The 20,722-nt window shown below is 38.5% G+C and overlaps 2 protein-coding genes across 21 annotated transcripts in view; one reads left to right on the top strand and one right to left on the bottom strand.

Moving 5' to 3' along the window:
* AKNAD1 (AKNA domain containing 1) overlaps positions 1 to 20,340 on the top strand; it is a 29,650-nt gene extending 9,310 nt beyond the window's left edge. For 4 of the 7 annotated variants that reach the window (XR_014932610.1, XR_014932609.1, XR_014932607.1 and 1 more), the window contains one exon: positions 602 to 816. Coding sequence is in view for 2 of the 7 variants with exons in the window: in XM_085511043.1 (XP_085367169.1) it covers positions 602 to 721 (120 nt within the window). In the remaining 5 variants the exon portion in view is untranslated. Of the gene's footprint in view, positions 1 to 601; positions 2,853 to 3,933; positions 4,070 to 20,162 lie in introns of those variants that run through there. The other 3 variants (XR_014932612.1, XM_085511044.1, XM_085511043.1) reach the window with 3 other exon arrangements.
* STXBP3 (syntaxin binding protein 3) lies at positions 2,385 to 20,709 on the bottom strand. 14 transcript variants are annotated; one of them, XM_085511049.1, is made up of 20 exons: positions 20,599 to 20,709; positions 19,019 to 19,068; positions 18,814 to 18,885; positions 17,545 to 17,626; positions 16,901 to 16,977; positions 16,357 to 16,435; positions 14,719 to 14,819; positions 13,219 to 13,373; positions 12,282 to 12,372; positions 11,312 to 11,436; positions 9,789 to 9,884; positions 9,220 to 9,277; positions 8,943 to 9,008; positions 8,465 to 8,545; positions 6,698 to 6,836; positions 5,969 to 6,075; positions 5,626 to 5,724; positions 4,749 to 4,834; positions 4,009 to 4,157; positions 2,385 to 3,414 (listed from the first exon to the last, which is right to left on the bottom strand). In XM_085511049.1, exons 3-20 carry the CDS (start codon positions 18,847 to 18,849, stop codon positions 3,323 to 3,325), a joined length of 1,719 nt encoding a protein of 572 aa, XP_085367175.1. In that variant the 5' UTR covers positions 18,850 to 18,885; positions 19,019 to 19,068; positions 20,599 to 20,709; the 3' UTR covers positions 2,385 to 3,322. The 14 variants fall into 14 exon arrangements, with proteins under 14 accessions (XP_085367175.1, XP_015724887.2, XP_085367181.1 ...); XM_015869401.3 differs by having other exon boundaries at positions 20,648 to 20,709; XM_085511055.1 differs by having other exon boundaries at positions 16,901 to 16,994; positions 18,819 to 18,885; positions 20,648 to 20,709.
* Positions 20,710 to 20,722: the final 13 nt, after the last annotated feature.

Below are 20,722 nucleotides of genomic sequence, written 5' to 3'. Positions count from 1 at the left end.
TATCCCCATATCACGGCACTGTTGAACATCCCCTTTCTTAGGGTACTGATCATCCCAATCTAAGTCAGTCTAGTCCACTTTGGGACAGGATGAAGTACAAAGCCACACACCTGGAATTTTCTGTACCGTTTCCAAAGTCACATATGATTTACTATGCTCACATAAAGCTTAGTGTAAGGTATAGCTGCTGATCTGAGGTGAATACATTTAAGTATTTTTTAGGCAGTACTGTAGTAAGTAGTACAATACTCTAAAATATTCTACGTCTTGCTTCTCAGATGTGAGCAATTTCAGAATCTGTAGGTAGAAACTGCCCTAACAGCTCTAAGCCATCCTTACTCTCCCTCCATTACATGATCTTCTTGTCCTGTAGTTTCATTTCAATGCTGCAGGACTGCACCAAGAGAAATAATTAACAAACACTTCAACTTAAATCCTTGAGTAACCTGCAAAACACGTTTTTTACTTCTCAACACGTATTCAGAGTAGTGAATTTCACTGCTGAAAATGCCAGAGGGAGCCTTAACTACACAGCACTTCCTATCCTACACCTATGGAAACAACTGCATTCAGCAAAGCTGTATTTTATTGCTTCCAACAGATTTTAAATTCTACTCTGGATCATGCGATACAAACAGCAAACAGCTTGAAGAAAGCTACAGAAAAAATGGTGCAAGCCATTTCAGAAGATCTAGCAAGAGCTGCAAGAAAACAGCTTTAACAATCTAGTTTCAAATGCTACTTCCTTTTTTTTGTTGGTTGATACAAAATGACAAACATCTTCACAAATATAAACTGATGAAGATCAGAAAATGAGCTGGCTTTAGTTCTGTGACTGTACATACTGGTTTTCCACATGTTCATCCTCAGTGTCTGAACTAGAAAATGATCTGCTTGTTCCATTGAAGTCTTTGATGTTTTGGCTGGCCCCTGTTACTGCTTATGGTAACCGCCTTCTCTAAGCATTCATTAAGCGTCCATTTAAAGTAGCTTTATAAAAAACTGGCCTATCAAGCAAGGTTAGCTTCTTTAATTTCCATTTCCCTCCACCCCCAAAGAGCAGAATGAGTTTCCTTCACTCCAACATACATTTTCTTCTCCCACTTTAAAAGTAGCCACCTGAACACATCAGCAAATAGAAGCAGGTTCTGCACCTGTAGGCAGGATGCTGGCATATCAAGTCATATTAAGGCACACAATTATTCCTGGAGTGCCCTACATTGACAGTGCTTTAAGGCAGATCCTTGCATGTCTCAGAAACAGAGCCATGCCACTGGTTGTTGCATGTTCCTAACAGTTAAGCTGTTGCTTCAATCAGATGTCCTTACCTTGGCTGATATACCTGACTGGGATTTCAAACTGATGTAGGCTACAGGATTATCAAAAACTAGAAATACAGCAGGCCAAGAATATGGTACACGATTTTTCTTCTGAAATCCATTTAAGTGTAGCTACTAAAAGCAAGCAGACAGTTAACAGCAGTATATATAACCAGAGATTCTATTCACTGAAATCCAAAGTATATCATGCATCATTCAAATTAGAAGGGGCCTTTCATGATCATCTAGCCCAACTCCCCTGTGAGTGAAGGCACATCAACCGCTCCATCAGGTTGCTCAGTGCCCACTCCTGCCTGACCTCAAACATCCAAGGACATCCACCACCTCTCAGTGCAATCTGTTCCAACGCTTCACTACCCATTCTGTACAGAACTTCTCTCTTATATCCAAATCCCCTCTTCTTTAGTTGGAAACCATTTCTCCCCTCCTGTCACAAACATCTCTTTTAAAGAATCTGTCCCCTTCCTTCTTCCAGCCCTGTTTCACATACTCAAAGGCCACTACCGGGCCTCTCATCTCCAGGCTGAACAGCCTCAAGTCTCTCAGCCTGATTTCCTCTTACTTGGACAACATGCTGAATAAGGAGACTTAGTTCAGCATTACCAATTGATATTTCTTCATCTCTGTGCAATAAATCTACATCAAAACAACAGGTTTTATACACCTTGTTAATTTGGTCCTTAAGTAGGACATTCTGATGTTATTTTGTTGTGCATTGATTGCTTTTAAGTTACACATTTTTATAAATTATAAAACTGCCTTAAAGGACGGGAAGAAAAAATCCGCACCTTTTAATTAATTCTGAATGAACTTAACTAGCAAAGACATTCTCTTAACCCACAAGTTTGCCTGAGGACAACAGAACATCTTTCTGCAACACCAGAAGTGAATACCCTCACAGGCTGGAGAAAGCATATATAAACATCTGAGTAATCTATTAGGTTACATTATGACATTTCTCATTTAACATTAGTATATGAGTGCATCTCAGTACAATATTATCCCCTTAAAGGTTATTAAATAAATTTATAATACAAATAATCATTAGTGGTACGACAGAGCTCAATTTATTTGATCCACTTGAACACAAACTGATGTATACACAAAAAGAACAGTGAATTTTCTAGATAACAAGTTTTGATGATTGTTTGCTCCTTTATTTATTAAGGCATCACGTCCTGCCAAAGACTCACCATCTGCCTTCCCTTCTTTTCCTCTCTCTCATTTCTTCCCCAGAAATTTAATGTTCATTTAATATTTTACATAGTTTGGGAGCCAGTAGAACACTGTCATGGAGAATTTCATTTCTTAAATAGATAGATTAAGTAGACAAACAGGAAGTTTATAAGAAATTATCTTTGAAAAGCTTTAGTAATAATTCCTATACATAAATATACAGTGTACTTTGGTCCACAGTTATCAGCATTTCTCCAAAGCTGTTTATTGAAGTTAGAACTGCTTGTTAAGTCTGTGATTGTATTTCTACCTTACCCACTACCATTGGAAAGAAAATGCATTTTAACAATGACATAATTTATGTTTCCAGTGAGTTATTTTACAGAGAACAAGTCAAAGATGCTGCACTTGCATTGAATGTTTTGTCACTTCTGTTTACAAACTTCCTTCTGAAGCCTTTAAGTGCTGAGACCCTTCTTAATTCAATCATCTTTAGAAACAAACTATTAGAAAAAGTTTTCACAGTTTTCAAAAACAATTAGATTTCATATATAATCTGAATAACTCATATATAATTTATTAGGGACTAACATACCCTTTTGTAAAAGCACACCCTGATTATTTCTCTTCTGCCTTCTACTTCCCCCCCTTCCAAAAGAGCAGCATCTTTATAATTTAAAGTGACATTCAGCTGGCCAGGAACATACCGTGTCCCAGTGCACCAACTGGAAGAGTCAGCTGTGCAAGAATATGTACATGTTCTACTTTATTTGTCTTCGCCTAAAGCATCATAAGCATCACCATTTCTACTCATCCTTGATGCAGACTGTATCCTTCGGTTTATTAAGGCTCTTGACTTCATCCAGCAGTCTTCTAGGTGTCAAAATATGTGTAGAACCTGACAAAACAGTGACTTCAGTCTGGTGCAAGTACGGTTTATAAACACTCCCTCTTAAAAATATTATATATAAGGTAAAAACCACAGCTGTGTAACAAATGTACATATAACTAAATATTATACACACAAAAATATACATTTAAGTACCAGCTACAGCAAAATGCTCTCTTTCTGTAGCTGGCCATCAGAAAAGTACAACAGCTCAAAATACTTTTATATGTTATATAAAGCACCGTAATTATAGCTGTCAAGATTAGGCAGCACCTCTTCCACATACCAGAGATACTCAGAAGAAAGCACCGTGTCTCTTGACACTCCATCCCTTGCCCTCAGTTAAATGAAACCTGCCAGTATTTCAGGACCAGAAGAGACTGGAGAAGCAGAGAGGGGGTGCCAGGGACTGCAAACTTACAACTCTCCATTTGGATACCAGTTTCAGGTCCCTACTCTAGTTTGAATCACAGGCTTTAATGTGGGCTAACAACTTCCAGTAAAACAAAGCTCCTTCTGTTTCTACAGAAAAGCATTCTTAGACGACATACCTGTGCTGAAAGTAAATCCCTACATACCACCTCCTCCCCAGTGTAGGCTTACCAATGATAACTTCACACGACTTGTGGGCTTGAGAAACTTCATAAGCGCTGCGCATCTCAGAGTAAGTAATTCCTCCGATCACAAAGATAATCAATCTCGCATTGCTCCTTCGCTCATCTTGGTAACTACCTTTAGGCTTCTGGCGAGCACTGCAATGCAATTCATAAGGTTTATATAGTTTTAATGACCTCTGGCTTTAACGATACACTTAACAAGCAGCAACAGCTTCTGTCCTGCAGTACATACAGCAAAATTTAGATTAATTGAAAACTACAACAGTAAGTTATAGCAGTACACAGAAGCTGTTCTACTATCAAAACGGAAAAGAAATCCAAAGCAAAAACCTTGTTGCTTCTCTACTATGAAGTTTAGTTCTGCCTGCTTCCAGTTACAGTAGCAGTCACAGGATGATCATCCGTTATTAAAGCTTCACACTACACTACTAAAAGTGATTCAATCTGCTCTTCTCTTACTGGGAACATGGAAATGCATTTCTAAATGTGAGTCAAAAATCACTAATTAAGTCCAGATAATAAACTACCCAAGACTAAGAAGAGTTACTAATTTAACAATCAAGTTGAGTATGCTTTAGGTGAGTTAAAAAATGTAGTTTAACACCTCAAATATCACCTTATCTAAATTTTAACAGTCAGAAAATTAACTTCTGCGAAGCCTTAAAACATATGACAAAGATGTCAAGAAATACGTAAATTTACTTCTGCAGAAAACAAATAGTTTACCTTACTATTCCTGAGCCATTCCAGGTAGGAGGACACTGGGAACAATAAGGCCATTCTTTTGAATCCAGTTTGTTCTCTATAGCATCCTGAAAGACAAAACAAAGACTCACTTTGAAAAACTGTGGAAAACAAAAGCCCATTAAGTTTCAGCTTCCAGTAAGGATGGCTAACTGGAACTTAATGTCATTTCTCAGAACAACCAATGGCAACCAACATTCCAAGAACAGTGCTCCAAGTAGCAAAGTAGCTATAGTAGCTCCACATAATGCTAAAAATCCTTCTGAAGCTTTGTACATCGTTAGGAAATGGGAGTACACGTGCTTTCTCTCTAAAAATCATTCAGGTATTACTAGTATAGTTTGTCATCTGCAATCAACCTGACTGACTTCATTTTTCAGGAAGATCCTATGAGAGAAGTAATAGACCCTTGAAGGGCCATTAAGTTCAATAATCTATCAAGTAAAGCAAAACCTGCAAATGACTGCACTGGGTCAGAACAAAGACCAAGCAACCCCTCTACTCTGCCAGACGTCAGTGACAAAACAATGCCAACTAACATTTCCTAGCCCCTACCAATCTGCAGTTATGATTTCCACTACTAACTGGAAACCTTCTGGAAGAAAACCCAAATAACAACAGGAACAATTAATATCCAGATCTACATTACACAGAGTATTACCTATTATGTGATAGGCACTTCAAAAAATACTTTCACTCCAATTTCCTTCAATCTTAAGCCAAACTACAACAAGGAAGATGGCCTTCTAGCTATCAAGAGATTACAAGTCATTACTAAGCAGAAGTAATATATAATATTATGGAATTTGAATGCAAATGCACACTTGGAATCTCCCTGCAATGCACTCGAGAAATTTACCTCCATAACATCTTTTATAAGAGGTGTCCACCTGGAGAGTTGAAAAGTTTCTTCTGCAGAGCGGTCCCTCCTGGGCTGCTTTTGTTGCTGAACAGCTGACTGAAGAGATATTCTAAATGTTAGCTGCATTACACAGGACTTTTGGGTTTTATTGAAACTTTAAAGCTTGCAGCAGGTAGGGAAAAGTCAGTAGGAATTATTAAAGAAATTATCATCTGCTACAATCAGACCATTATATAAATGCTAATCAATCCACAGGCAATCATGCCACAAGAACTGAAGATGTACTAGAAAAGTGGTAGCCAAGTGCTTGGACAGTAGGAAATTAAAAAATAAATCTTACCGAAGACATAATAGGAACATGAAGGTATTCCCAGTTTCTTATCATATCACTATCACTTTCTATTTGTACATTCTGGATCAGCTTGTCCAAGTTCTCCTGGGTAGTTCCTTTGATAGAAGAAAAACACACAACTTTGTTACCACATGACTGTCAGCAAAACCACCTCTACCTTATGCAATCTGGGCTTTTTTTGTTGTTGTTATTACTACTTTTGATTGGCTGGGTTTTTTGCTTGTTTGTTTTTTATTAGCCAGTACACAATTTCAGCATTATCTGTATTTTAGATAAGAACTTGCTTCAGTGGTACTTTTTTGAGAGTAGAGCTCGCTTTAGTAATAGATTCATTAAACCTACATTCTGGACTCTTTCTATTTCTTTAGTACAAATTCTTCCCCATTTTCAGGTTGCAGTGGACATGAAGCTCCCCCTTTAACAGCTTCAGTATTGCATGAAAAAAGAGAAAAGTCAAGGTGTTGCACACATTCAAGCACAAGAATGATACTAAAAAAAGAATATGGATCTGTGCTTGAGTTTAAATCCTTATTTCTTTACCAAGAGCATCTTTGTTATCTTTCATGCCGTATGTGGGAAGAGAAGCTACAGAGGATAGGCAGTATTTCTTTCAAACTCTACCAGCTGCTTAAGTTAAGTAAAAAATGCTGGGCTCTACCATAACATTTAAAACTTATTCCATAACACTGGGACTAAAAGCAAGGCAGCTTAACATACCATTTGTGCTGAAGATATACAGGAGAATAGCTCTAATTTTGTCATAGCTGTCATGACTTTTGTTGAGCAGAACCGGAAGGAGGACTCTCATCGAGTCTTTCACTTTTTGACCTTCTGCATCAGTTCCAAGAGCCAAGTCCTATATTAAAAACAAAGCAAAGAACATAGTGAATATTCATGTAAGGAAAGCACAGCTTTTCTGTGTTTTGAAATACACTTTTTAAAAAATGCAGACCACAAGTATAAAATAAAAAAGAGAGAGAGAAACAAAACAGAGGATGAATCCACTTAAACTCATTGTGAAAAGCTTTTGATTTCCTTTTTTCCAAGAAATACAACATTATTATAATAACACATCACACAATTATAAAACTGTAACTCAGTTTGTACTGGACATTGGAAAAGCTCCAAGGTTATCAGCCAGACAAAACAATGAAATTCTCCTAAAATAACAGACGTCCCATCTGCTTAAGAGAGATGAGCCAGCAGCTCAAATGCAAGCAGCTACAGCCATGGATGTATCAGTACTGCAGACATGAAGTGTCAGGTTGTTACAGATTCATTCCAAGCTACAAGAAAAAACATCCCTCTCCCTCCAAATTATTATGTTCTACCACAACACTTTGAAAATATTAATTCAAAAATAGTTTTATCTGTTAAAGTAGGATCACAGAATGGCATAAGTGGGAAGGGACAATGAAATTCATCTAGTTCCAACCTCTGCCATAGGCAGGGCTGCTAGACATGACTGACCAGGATCTCATTTAACTTGGCCATGAATGGGCTCTAGCACTTCACCACTGTCCAAGGAAAAATATTTCTTCTTGACAACTAACCTAGAACTGCCCTCTTTGAGCTTAAGCCTCCCTTAACATGTCACTATCACATCACACAAAGGTTTGGTCACCGTCCTTCTTGCAGGTGCCCTTCAAGTACTTGAAGGAAACAACAATGCCCCCCAGCAGCCTTCTCTTCTCCAAGAAAGCAAGCCCAGCTCCCTCAACCTTTCTTCATGCCAGAGGTGCTCCACACCTCCAATCATCTTTGTAGCCTTCCTCTGGACCTGCTCCAACAGCTCTGCATCCTTTCTGTAACAGGGGCTCCAGGCTTGGGCACAGTACTCCAGATTGGGCTTCACCAGGGCAGGGCAGAGGTGGAACAATCGCTTCCCTTTCCCAGCTGGCCACCCTCTTTTGACACAGTAACCCAAACTTCACATTACTATGAATTTAGTTTTTAATTAAGACTGCTAGTGTAACTGTAATTACAACTGTAATTCAAACACATGCTTTTCTGAGACATTTAGAAGGTGTTTCTTCGTCAGAACATAGTAGGGCAACTACATTGCAGATCAGAAGGAAAACATGGAAGTAACCTTCATACAGATCAGCTGGATTCAAAGACAAAAAATCCCCACCTCTAACAGCAACACCTCAATTGTTAAGGATCTTGGAAACATCATTTAATTCCAGTATTACTGCCTCCAAAAGTAACAAGAAAAAGGATGGACACTAGCGTACCCACATGCACTATACTGACAGATATATTTATATCATTATATATAATTATTTTATTGTATTTGTAACATATTTAGTATATGCAGACACACTATTATATATTTAGTGTATACAGACATATATACGCTACATATTAGACATATAGTAGAGATACTGTATAGCAGCACCTGTTCCCCAAAACAATCAAGTTTCATCAGCACCAGTTTTACAGGGTTGCTGATTTTTCTTTTCCAGCTTGTTTTAAACATACCTGTTCAGTTTTACAAAGCCTTTCTATGTTAGCTTTGAACTTGCTCATGCAGTCTTCTGCTATATTAAGATGGACAACTTGCTAGGAGACAGAAAAATCCAGTGTCATAGCTTGTTTTTTATTTATTTAAACACATCGAGTAATCATTTTGATCAGCTACAAAACTCAGTCTTACAGCTGTTATTCACTGTCATCACGTGTTTTCTCTATTTCTATGATCCCCATCATACTTATAAAACACTAACTGCTCTGCTATTTTCAATACCGCAAGCACACAAAGAATTAAGCATTTAGAAATACTAAAATGAAACACTTGGGAAAAGTTCTTTTCAAAAGCTTCTCATTGATGAACATAATATGGAGAACAGTTAAATATTGCACTCAACATGAAAAGGACAGAATAAACCTGGACATCAACAACACAATCACGGAGTATAAAAGATTTTCCACTAAGCTGCAGTCATGACACACTCCTTACCTTAGTGATCTCTTTACGATACTGAGGCATCTTTTTCATTAAGTGGGCCAGACTGGTTAACGTTAACTGCAAAGAAACATGTAAAGTTGAGTTTTCCATCCCCATTTTAGACATGGTTATTTCCCTTCCTGTTGCTGTTTTGCACTTTCCAAACACTGCAATAGTTACAGGTTTGTCTGTGTATATTCAGGTTTCTCTCCAATTCAGTTTACATGAATTACATAGATCTAATCAGCTGAACACAAATTAGCAGGACAAACACCCCTCGACAGCTTACTTTTCCTTCTGTTGCTTTCTTCTTCGATGAAACTTCTTTCAACAGCTGAGATATTTCCCTGCAAAAAAGGTGAAAATAATCAGAACTGGACCACAGTTGTTCAGTGTTCTCGTGAGGTCATACAAGAACTGAGCAGCGAGAAGTTCTGACAAAGTAAAAGCTTCAAATACAAGTCTCTCACACAGAGATAGAAGTTTTCTTCCACAAACAAAAGTGAAATTAGACAAGCTTTCTTCAATATTGCCACAGATGACAATGCACACAGTGTTAGCACTTGTTGCTAAATCCCTTTGGATTTAACCTGTCTACAGTATTTCTTGGGAAAACAGTTGACTTTAGGTTTACTCAAGAACATAATGAGTGTTAACAGACCTGCATTTCTCCATACATACTGTTTCTAAAAGTACATGTTCTTCTTGGCATCAGTTACTGAACAGTATGAAGTCTATTTTATAAGCTGTTTTCACTACTCCCACTTTTTTTCCCCCCTAAAGTCCAGACATCCCCTGTCTGAAAGAAGCCTTGGTAAAGTGTACTTTTAGCTACTGCTCATTACTTCAAATACATACTCTATTACATCTGCAATATGCTTGTGTCGAATCTTCACCCAGAGCTCATCATCTTCTTCCAGAATTGCTTCCTTTTCCTTCCCATCTGATTTGTACCTTCAAAAAGAATATTCAGGTTCATTTTACAGTTTCATACTATTTATTGTTTTTCTTCATTTTAATAACTTTCTAGGGAGTATCAATTATTATAACTTAATCAGCACACATGGCAATCACAGCTACATACATGAGCTTTCATTTAGAAATCAAGCTATGGTCTAAAACAGAACTAAGTTTACACTTCACTAATTGTAGATTAGAATGTAGAAGAATATATGAATTGGAGGACGGTTCTTCAGGGCAGTATCTTCTGCATTTCTTTTTGAACCAACAGGAGCTACAGTTTCAATGATACATTTACATGCACTTCAATTTCTCATCAGCTACTAAAATAAACTTGGTTGTGAAATAACATAGTAAGAGATGCGGCTTTATGTACCAAATATAAAACAGACTCTAATCCTGAAGGGCAATTGAAGCCCCATTCGTTCACAAAACCAATTAAGTAGTACAAACTACTTCACCTATACAAGTAACGTGCTCCAAAACATCAGAAAACTACTGTTTCTTTTCTATAAACATATGGAACAAAGGAATGAACAATCATATCACAAAACACTTCCAATTGCAGGAACTCACATAGATCATATGTGCATCCAGAATGCAGAAAAATAAGAGAAAAGTTACAAAGTTAATTGAGCAAGTCAGACTGTGACTCTACCTAGAAAACATCCTCTGCTACATTCAAAATACACATAATTCACTGTCAGAGACACTAACTTCATGTAACATTAAAGACAAACGTTCCTGTTTGTTTAACTGAACAGTGAGCACATAGACTGATTTCCTGTAGTGGCTGATCAGAAAGCATAGACTCAAACATCTTCAGTGTCACGACAAGTCAAGAGCAAAGCACTGAAATGATATCACTGCTCCAATTAGTAATAACGTAATGCATTTACACTGAAGAAAGCGTACATAAACGAGCATTTCAGGTAGAAACATGTAAACATGCAATGACTAAATAGGATGATGGGAGCTACGAAAACAAGTGTTCCTGAAAGAAGATAATTGTGCTTTTTCTCCAAGGTTATTGTCCTCTTAGTGGCCTGGTCTGTCTTATTACACCAAGCGAGGCAGTTTGGAATCTGTCTGTGCACTATCAGAGCTTTGATTCTTGTCTACTATTAAATCTGAATGCATTTTTTAAATAAAAAAAAAAAACAAACCAACCAACAACAGAGATTTACTTCAGCAGACAACTAAAAATGAAAGTCATTTGTTAGCATCAAGCTGAGCAAAAGAGTTAATTAAGTCCTACCTAACTAAATAAGGAAGCTAATAAAGCTAAGTTAAAAAACCTATTAACTAATCAAAGCAATCCCTACGTACCATAAGCAGCTAAAAATACCTACATTGCAGTTCAGCTACCAATTCCATAGATATGATCAAGGATAAAGTGCTCAGATTAAAAAGGTACTTGCTTGTAAGTATCATTTTCAATTGGTAGCAGGTCATACGCCATTGCCTGGAACGTGAGTTCATGAAGGACAGTTGATACTGGGTCAAAGCCTCGATCGATTACTATTAATTGTGAGTGGGTTTTAGCCTAGAGAACCATCAAGTAAACATTAAGTTAAGATGCGTTCATTTTTGTACCATCCATCTACAGTAAACTACATCCCCACACACTTTTTTTTAAAGCCTCCTATCACTACGGAATCTTCTTTAACTGAAAAAATATAGATGACTATTTGTCAACAGAAATGGAAACAAACAGTTGAACAATGAGAACAGTACTTTTAGCTAAACAAACATAAAATGCACAAACCTCCCACTGCCTATGCACAAATACAGCCATGGTTTGTATGCCAGAGTCCATTGCCTGTATTCAGCTGCAGTGTAAGATAAATTCTGAACTAAGGCATCCAAACACTCATCCTGGGGTTCAATATAGTGGCAATAGCATCAAATACACATATTTCTGCAGCAGTGTGCAATGCCACGAAGTCAAAATGGTTTACCCTGTACTTCTGTGTTGAGGCTGCTGTCTACCATGTAGGAATACATCGGAATCATCACCTGTGTGACAGACCGCATCTTTGTGGAAAATAAATCCCTGTAAGGGGGCCACATCAGATACATAACTAAGGCCTTCTTATATAAAACCACAAAAAATGGTATTAAAACACAAGTTATTACCTTCTCTTCAGGTCTACCTACAGTTTTGCAAGGACAATTAACTCGCTCAATAACATGCAGACTGTGTTTCCTTACATACAGATAAGCCACACGAGTTGCTGCCTCTTGGAAGAGGCTCACGTACAAACAGCTTAATGCCAATTACTTGCCTTAACTAACAAAGAAAAGAAACATTTTTGCCAAAGCAATTGACAGAACATACTCCACTAAGTGTTTGTTTCTCAGAAGCAAATACTGTAGTTCACTTTCTACCTTTATTTGGCTTTGCTCATCAGTTTTGTAGTAGTTCTCAAGCTTTTTTTCAACAAGCTGTGCAAGTCTGCTGGCATTATCTGATGGAGTGCTGGGAAGATAGGAAACAAAAGCAACTTAAATCACATCATCAAAACATTCAAGTGCTACCTTTAAAACCAAGATCTCCTAGTCTGATGGCCCAGCACCAGAACTTCTCCAGCATGGGAGACATGCATTTGAGCCAAAAAACACCACATGGTCAGAAAAACAGAGGTATTGTTTAAAATCCCGTAAATTACCTTCACCTGCTTCTCAAATGATTACTCGTAAAGCAAAGTCACATCTGTCTTAAGTTTTAAACAGAACCCAAACTACAAAGTGCACATACCCTCCTGCAATAGCCACAAATCCACAGCTTTTCAGATAGGCACAGACATGCAAAGTAACACCTCGACTGCAAAGCCAGAGGGTACTGTGGCTGAAGCAGAGTAATACAACAGATATTAACAGAAAAGTCTTTGAATCATTATTAAAAACCTCACTACTAAATATCCAGGCACCCACATGTTTAACATATTAGCAGCTAGAATCGACAAATACTGTGATTTTAAAAGCAGAGAACATGCATTTATTTGCTTACAGTACACTACAAAAGAGGTTTTTATTTTTATTTAAAATTAGTCAAGAGAGAGTAGCTTTACTTTCTCTTAAAAGAAACCTGAGTCTATTTTAGAAATAAAGACATCAGTCCAGGAAAGCACATCAACAACAAACCTTGGATCAGTGCTGTCCATGCAGGCCAACACACACTGCTTTGCAAATTCCTACCTTTCTATAGTTGAGAGCTGTGGAGTAAAAGCAGTTAACCCACAGTAAATAAGATCATTCTGTAGCCTCAACCTATTACCAAATAATGTGGCAAAAGTGAAAGGAACTACACAAATAAATACCCCACCTCTTACACCGCACTCCTGGATTCTCTTCTAGAGTGGCACACAAGGTAACAATTTGTTCCGCCATTGCTTCCATCACAGCATCTTTCTCCTTGGTATTTTCTAGAGTTGGACTGTAGCAGCAATAGAACGCATCTGGGACATTGAGAGTAAATACCTACATAAAGCACAACCAAGAAAAAAGGCATAATTGTGCGCTTGTAAAACATCTGTTAAAAGGTGACCTGCTTGAACTTTATGTTTACAGTTACCTAATGTGCAGCTCTCTTAAACAAAGGCTTTACCTCCAAGAATTCCAACTCTATAATGTATTAGACCTCGATGAAAGATATTTAATAGCACACAATTACTTTTTCAGCAGTTCATTTTGTGGAATGCAAGAACAGAATCAATTCCACCGTCTGTAAAAGGCACTTTGCCAACTTCAGAGGAATTCCTAAAAACAGAACCAAAGAACTTCCACCCAGATACAGAGGTTCTACTTCTTTAGTGTTGATAATCACTTGGATTTGGCCTAGAGTTCAGTCTGACTAATTATTCCATCACCAGAGAACACAGGTACAGCAAGTTAGAGATAGGAAAAAGCAGTTTACATTCTCCATTCTTTTCTAGGGATTCAACATATTTGCACAATTCAAAACAACAAGAGTAGAAAACTAAAAAACAACTAAGAGACCAAGTGCTGTTCTGACATTTGACAATGTAGTGAGACTTAAAAAGAACAGGAGAGGCCTGCTGAAAGCTATTTACAGTTAGTTCTGCAGTTCCCAAACACAGACATAGTTTTGGGGCTAAACTGCATTAGCAATTAGCAGAGTGCATTTCAGCTTCCTGTATCAGATGATGCCTACGTTGGCATTTCTCAAAACAGCACTCACACTTCCATAATGAAAACACTCCATCACTGGTAGTTCCCTTGTTTCCCTATCAGTAAAAATTCAAGTAGCCAAATAGTTACAGGTTTTGTTTTTCTCTTTTCATAGGGAGGTTTATATTTTGTTTATATTTTGTTCTGTGTTTCCTTATCTTCAGTTTTGTTTGCTCTGTTTGCTCCCTGTTCCCAATTTTCACTTGGTAACTACCTTTGGAATTCTAACTATTCCTACCTCTGTGAACCAACCTATCTAACACTGTCAGAACAACATCACACCATGAGCAGTAACATCATTTACTGCTTCAAGACAAACCAGAATACTTCCCTACTCATTAAGCACAGATTCCTTCCCTACCCCCTCTGTCAGATATTCTGCCACAACTAATCTCCAGTTTTGCAAAGAGGTTGTAGGCAAACAGCAAATCTTGGGGTACAAGAGCATTTGTTTTCCGCTGAAAAACAAGAGCAAGCTCTGGAAATATGTCAGAACAGTAACAAGCCTCACAAACAGTTGGTCAGCAAAAATAAACAGAAAATAATTAGATGGAAATCACCTGTTAAAATCAACAACAGTAGAAAGCAGTCTTACGAGATACCAAGTGTGGTTGAGTTCAAGAATAACACTTACCTGAGACTCATTTGGGAAGAAGGAAATACTGATTTCCTTGCATCTCCTTATTGATCTGGCGCAGGAAGACTTAATTTTATTGAAGAGGTTGTCAGGACAAGCTACAGAAAAAGACACTAAGCTAAAAATCTCTCGTGCACGTTCCAGCTACAGCTTAAGTCATTTATCAACTCACAGCATTCAAAACCTGCTAAGTAATACTTGTTTCCCCAAAAATGAGTATTTAAGCTTTTTCATGTGCTTTTAGCACAACTTCTTTGTAGCTTCAAGTTCTGACCCCACAGCCTCTCACTAAACTTACCAGTTTACAACATCACTGAATTCTCTCCTTCTTTCAGAACAGTAATTAACAGCCATTTACAGTAAAATAAGCAAGCTGTTCAAACTCCTAGAGTAAAATAACATTTACAACCAGTGTTTTGCATTTGAGATCTCTTTTTAAAGAAACAGTGCTTGTCACCTTTCACTAGCTTCATATAGCATATATATGCTTGCTAGCAAACTACAATAGTGCAGGGTATCAATTAGAGCTTAGCAAAAACTTCTGCAGTTGAAAAAGACAAAGTAGATCCCATGCTACAAGAAGGCTACAAGAAAAAACATCAGGTATCAAACCATCAAGATACTGGAACTCGATTTCAGAAATGTGTTTCACTACATTTACATCCCAATAGAAAAAAATACTTGAAGAGCATTTGGACAACAAACGCTAAACAGACTTGAAGTGACAGTAAAGCTGTCGCTCTCAGTAGAGAAGTTGTAACAAAAGCTCAAGCTGAAAGCCAGCCAACATACAGCAAGGAACAGAAGATCAAGAGAACAACATATTTTCAGTGATGCCAGAAAGTGCTGCACCAGCATCAAATGAAATAAAACACCAGGAGACACTGAGAGTAATTTGGTAATTGCTATGAGAAAACACAGCTCCTTCAGTTACCAACACAAGGATGCTATTTTGAAGCAGAAAACCTAACTGCTGAAAAGCATTAATTAGTGGAATAAAACACTATCCATGCACAGCCACAGAAACTACCGGGATTCTGTGACAGTTTCTTCTTTTACTTTCCCTTTTTTCCATCTCAATTTTATCACAGAAACTGACTGCAAAGTAACACGCAGTCACATGAACCATATCTGCACTTTGCAATTGAGCATCACTTGAATGTATGATGTTGGGTACCACATTATCCCTTCTTTCAGGTAAAGGAAGAAGAGCTGGTTCACAAGTCTGAACTAATCAGCTACAGTAACTATTGACAAAATTTCATAGCTTTAAAGCAAATTCTCACACATCTGTACTTTCCAATAGTTTCATTTATACAAGGTACATAATTTTACTTCAACTGCCTTCCTCCTTACTTTCTTATACAGAAAAAACAGAAACACTTAAAAAATAGAACTAGATCACTGAAGTAAAAAACTGAGATAGGTAATGGTCAGCATTGGTAACAGGAAGAACTCAGTATTGCCACAGCACCTTAATGAAGTTCTGACAACCAAAATACGGTTGATGAATTGAGTCTCAAATTCCACCTAAAGAAGCAAGACTCAAATATTCATGCTGGATGCTATAAAAAATAACAGAGGATCACTTGTTTGCTCTAACAGAGACAGATTACAATACAGAAGCTTACTTACTGTCAGTGAAATAGACGTATGCGGCTTTGTATCTGCTGGACGATTTGCTGATGAAGTCATCAATAAGACCATCTACAGACTTAGGAGGAGTCAGGGAGAAAAATATCACTGATTTGCTTCTCCTCACATATCCAGTTCTCTCCCCTCCCTCTTCCTACACTTTTAATTACCCAGCGTACCTTAAAAATATTGCAAAGCACCATAAAAACATCAACTAGTATTTTTAATTCACAAACAACATGAATATACTATGACAAAAGGTCAGTCGTGCACCTCAGCCATGGTCACTCCACGAGCCAAAGCAGGACACTGCACCATTTTCCAACTTAAGCACTGCTCAAATTTGTTCTCACAATAATTTTTGGGATGTAGCAACAATCTCCTATTACACTCATTACTTCTAGTTGCTTAACCTACTGCATTATTACTGGATGCAGTGCCTGTCGGTGAGGTTATTAATTTCTATACAATGAAACATTGCTTCTCTCTATCAACAGTTACACTGTTTTTTGGGTTGTTGGGTTTTTTTGTTTTAAATACTGACCTTTTTGGTTGGAGTTATGAAATATATTGCTTTCATGTGTGGAACAGGCTCTCGGTTCTTATATACATTCTCCACCACTGCAACATAAGAAATACTACATTTTGATTTAAGGACTTGATGCAACTGTGAAAAAATATTTCAATATAAGGTAATAAAAATAATTTCCCACAAGTTATCTACAAAATCCCTGTCAAGTATCCACCTTGATTTTTCTTAATTTATTTGTTATTTATTGCTTTAAATACAAGTTACCATAAGCCTTTTACAGCACTTATCCTTCTGCCAACTGAGGTTTAGGTCTAGGCAGCTCTTACGCCCCCCAGAAAAGCAGGACAACAACAGGATATTACTTTAAAGAGAACTGCCTCATCAAGATTATTCTTCTTCCAGTTCATCAAATGAGGGGGAAAATGAAACTCAAGCATTATCTTGGACTCCAGCCTCTATTGTACTTTGTTCGCCCATTTCCTGCGTACTTTGTTTCAGTGTAACTGCAGGCACAAATTAGGCACGTTCAGCAAATCAACTTTCATTCAGCTCTTGTTTTCCTCTTTAAACAACTCCTCACTGTATCCAGTGGAGCAGTACACTAGACTGAGGACACAAAGGTTCACATTGCTCATATTGCAAAGAATGATGCTCACCTGTGATACCCTCTGCCAGAAGATCAGTCATTTTGCAGCACAGCGACAGTAATTTAGTAGTGTAATCATCTAAGAGAATTACCTAATAATAACAAAAACAACAATTAGATAAACTGACTGGGTAGAGAATTATTTCTTGAGAACCTTAGCTTGAAAATTTGATTCCAAAGATCTCTTTACACTCTATCTTCCTAGGAAATGATTCTTGAATAATGTCAAAAGGCATCTCCCTACATATAGGATTTCAGATGATTAACTGCATCTGTAATACGTACCTTATCCTTAGTATTTCTACCGAAAATTATCTCAAGCCTTCTACTTCCATACAGAAGTCTTGAATTCCTGCCCAGTTTATCATACAAACATCTGAAGCATCTGTTCTTTCTCTATAATCGTTTTACAGCTCAAGCAGTTTCTTTCTGCTCCCAAGCTACCTGCCTGCTTCTTGCATGTGATAATTACTTCCAGCTACCAGAGACTTCTTCCTTCAGACTCCTGAAGTGAGGAGGCCCCATCAGCATTCCTGACCATCTCTACAGACCTCCTTGAGTCTGAGTATCTACCAAAAAAAACTAGAAGATTCCTCTGGTATTCTGTACCACTGCTTACATACTTCATCACATTTCATAGAAACTCCACAAGAGCCAATCAAAGAATCAAGGCCGTATAAAGTTCACTTAATTACAATCATTTTAGACTCAAAAAGAATATGGTAATGAATTGCAGGAACAAAATCAGCCATGTAAAACAAGGAAGTCAGTTTGGTTTTCTTCCCTATCAGTAATAATTGGCTTAAATTGCAACAATGCAAAGGAATTAGAAAGTGCAAAAGGAAAAGCACCAAAAGATGGATGTAAAAACACACTCTAATGAAACTGAAGGATCAGGTGTTCTCTCTGGTCTACTGTCCTTTTAGAAAGCCTTGCAAGAATGACACAAATAATAATTAGATGACTAATATGACCAAGTGCCTTTCAAAAGCAATTAGCAGAATCCCGGAAACATCTGGGCTGTCTGAAGGCATCTACTGAAAGGTAAATAAGAAAAACAAGGTAACGATCAGCAAACACAGGATGGGACAAAAAGGAACAAAAGATAAATCACACATGTACTGCAAGATATTCATAACGCTTCAACACAAATGAGAATAAAACTGAACACTTGGATCGAATGATCTTTCGGTCTTTCGATCTGTACTTCCCTATTACTTTTACTACTGTTCATGCATCACTGGAAGCAGCACACACATTAGTGGCAGCAGTCTCAAACCTTGCCTGTCTGGCACTGTTGAATCCTGTTGCTCATATATCACACAGCAGTGTCATTTTCTCCTGGATACCACTGAAATTGAAGCAGCAATGTGAAGAAGTTCAAGAGAAACAAATAAGTAACAGAGCTGATATTCATATTATTTGGAAAGCAAGCAAAGTTTTAAGCAAATAAAGTATCAAATGATACTTATACACAACTATACCTTCCATTCATCCTCTTTCCTACAGTCATCAAATATCGCAGATTTCAGCTCTATAGAAAAGAAGAGGGATAAACAGGTTAATAATCAGAAAAATCAAGTCATTCCAAGAATAACTAAAAAGCACGTAGCAATAATAGCTGTAGGACATAACATGATCCTGCCTCTAGGAGATACCAGAACTACAAGTTGTACCTTCCTACAGCAAGGACAGCAGTTCATCAAAAATAATAATCTTATCAGTAACGCAGATAAACTCAGAAGTCAGAAAACTGGGGGAACTGATGAGTCAGCAGCCATTCTGTCACACACAAATATAAAGCTTCTATTAACAGAGGTCTAATACACAAGCTAACATGTTCAGCATGCATTTTGTGCCTCCAGCCAATGAAAGAACTATCAAAGGTTCCAGATGTACAGGTGTACATACAGCACAAATGTACATCAGTTTTTTCAGTGTAAATATTACCATCTTTGCTTATGTGAAAAGCCCTCTGGCACGACACCATACCTAATACACCAGAACACACACCCAAGCCTGCTGTGTAATACAGCCCTTTTCCCCCGTCACATTTATCCTCTCGCTTTATAGCCTCAAACAATTCAGCTTCATCCCATCATGAAGAAATAATCATTCCAAGCTACCAGCACAGCAGATAGCACATACTTTCCCCTGCAATGAGCCATTTGTTTTGTCCCCACCTGCAGCTCACTCCACTTACAGCTCTCAAAATCATCTCTTTCTCTAGCAATCAGAAGCCCGTACATAAGCAGTGCTCCATTCCTCGCTATGAGGTCACTTCCTTCATTCCTCATACCAACCACCTATCCCATTCTACTCAGTTCAGGCACTTCCCCTCTGCATAAAAGAAACAGAAAGTGAGATAACTAGACACAACTGGATAGAATAACAGACTGCTGTTACCTCTGTGGTACAAAACGCCTCGCACATAACAAATGACAAAAAGGGAGAAGCAGACCATACGACCCTTAAAAATTACCTGGACTGCATCTATCCCATAAGCAAGTGTGTCTGGGGAAACAAAGCTGCAAAAACGCTGAGTCACAAGAAATATCACCGGTTTTTCAAGAAGTCCCTTTTCTTTTCTCTCCCTCCTCCTGTTTTATTTTATTACTCTCCCCTCAGCACAACTGGCGATAAACTCCGACAATAACCTGTCTCGCCATTGCTTCCTGCTCGGATTCAGCCTAAACTCGCCCCTTACAGAAAGCTGCGTTATGTGGAAGCAGCAGCTCCGGAGCAGCCCCGTCCCGCAGCACACAGCGGGCTCTGCAACCTGCTGACGGACGGGAGGCGCGGCCACCTCCTGACACAGCCTCAACTCGTGCTCGGAACGAAGAGAAGCCACGGGCAGCTGGGTTCCACCCCGGCTCAACAAGGTGACGGAACCCAGCCGGGTCCGCCTCACCTCGGCGGGGTCAGACTCTTCCGGCCCAATCCGCCCCCGTCCGGGACGGCAGAGGACGAGCAGCACGGGGCCGTGCCGCACACCTTGCACTCGGCTCCCAACGCACCCCCGCCCTCGGCTCCACCACAGCAGCGAAACCGCCGCAACACCGACCCCCGGACGGGCGGGAAAGAGCAGCTGAGCGAACCCGTCCCCGACTCACTGTGCCACACCAAAGTCTTCAGGCCCCGCACGGCAGGCGCCATCTTGCTCGCAGCCCCACACAACCCGTGGCCGC

This window comes from Coturnix japonica, chromosome 11, assembly GCF_054131305.1.
Source record: "Coturnix japonica strain WE chromosome 11, WE-NBRP24, whole genome shotgun sequence".
NCBI classification, from domain to species: Eukaryota; Metazoa; Chordata; class Aves; order Galliformes; family Phasianidae; genus Coturnix; species Coturnix japonica.
This window is presented reverse-complemented; position numbering and strand designations above follow the sequence as displayed.

Coding starts and splice junctions, on each gene's coding strand:
- STXBP3 (XM_015869398.2), bottom strand. CDS start 20,690: ATGGCGCCTGCCGTGCGGGGCCTGAAGACTTTGGTGTGGCACA. Junction 17,627..19,018: donor GGAAAGAGGATGAATGGAAG/GTATAGTTGTGT, acceptor TGTTATTATTAG/GTAATTCTCTTAGATGATTA. Junction 9,278..9,788: donor CATATTGCAGATGTAATAGA/GTATGTATTTGA, acceptor CCTTTTTTGCAG/GGAAATATCTCAGCTGTTGA.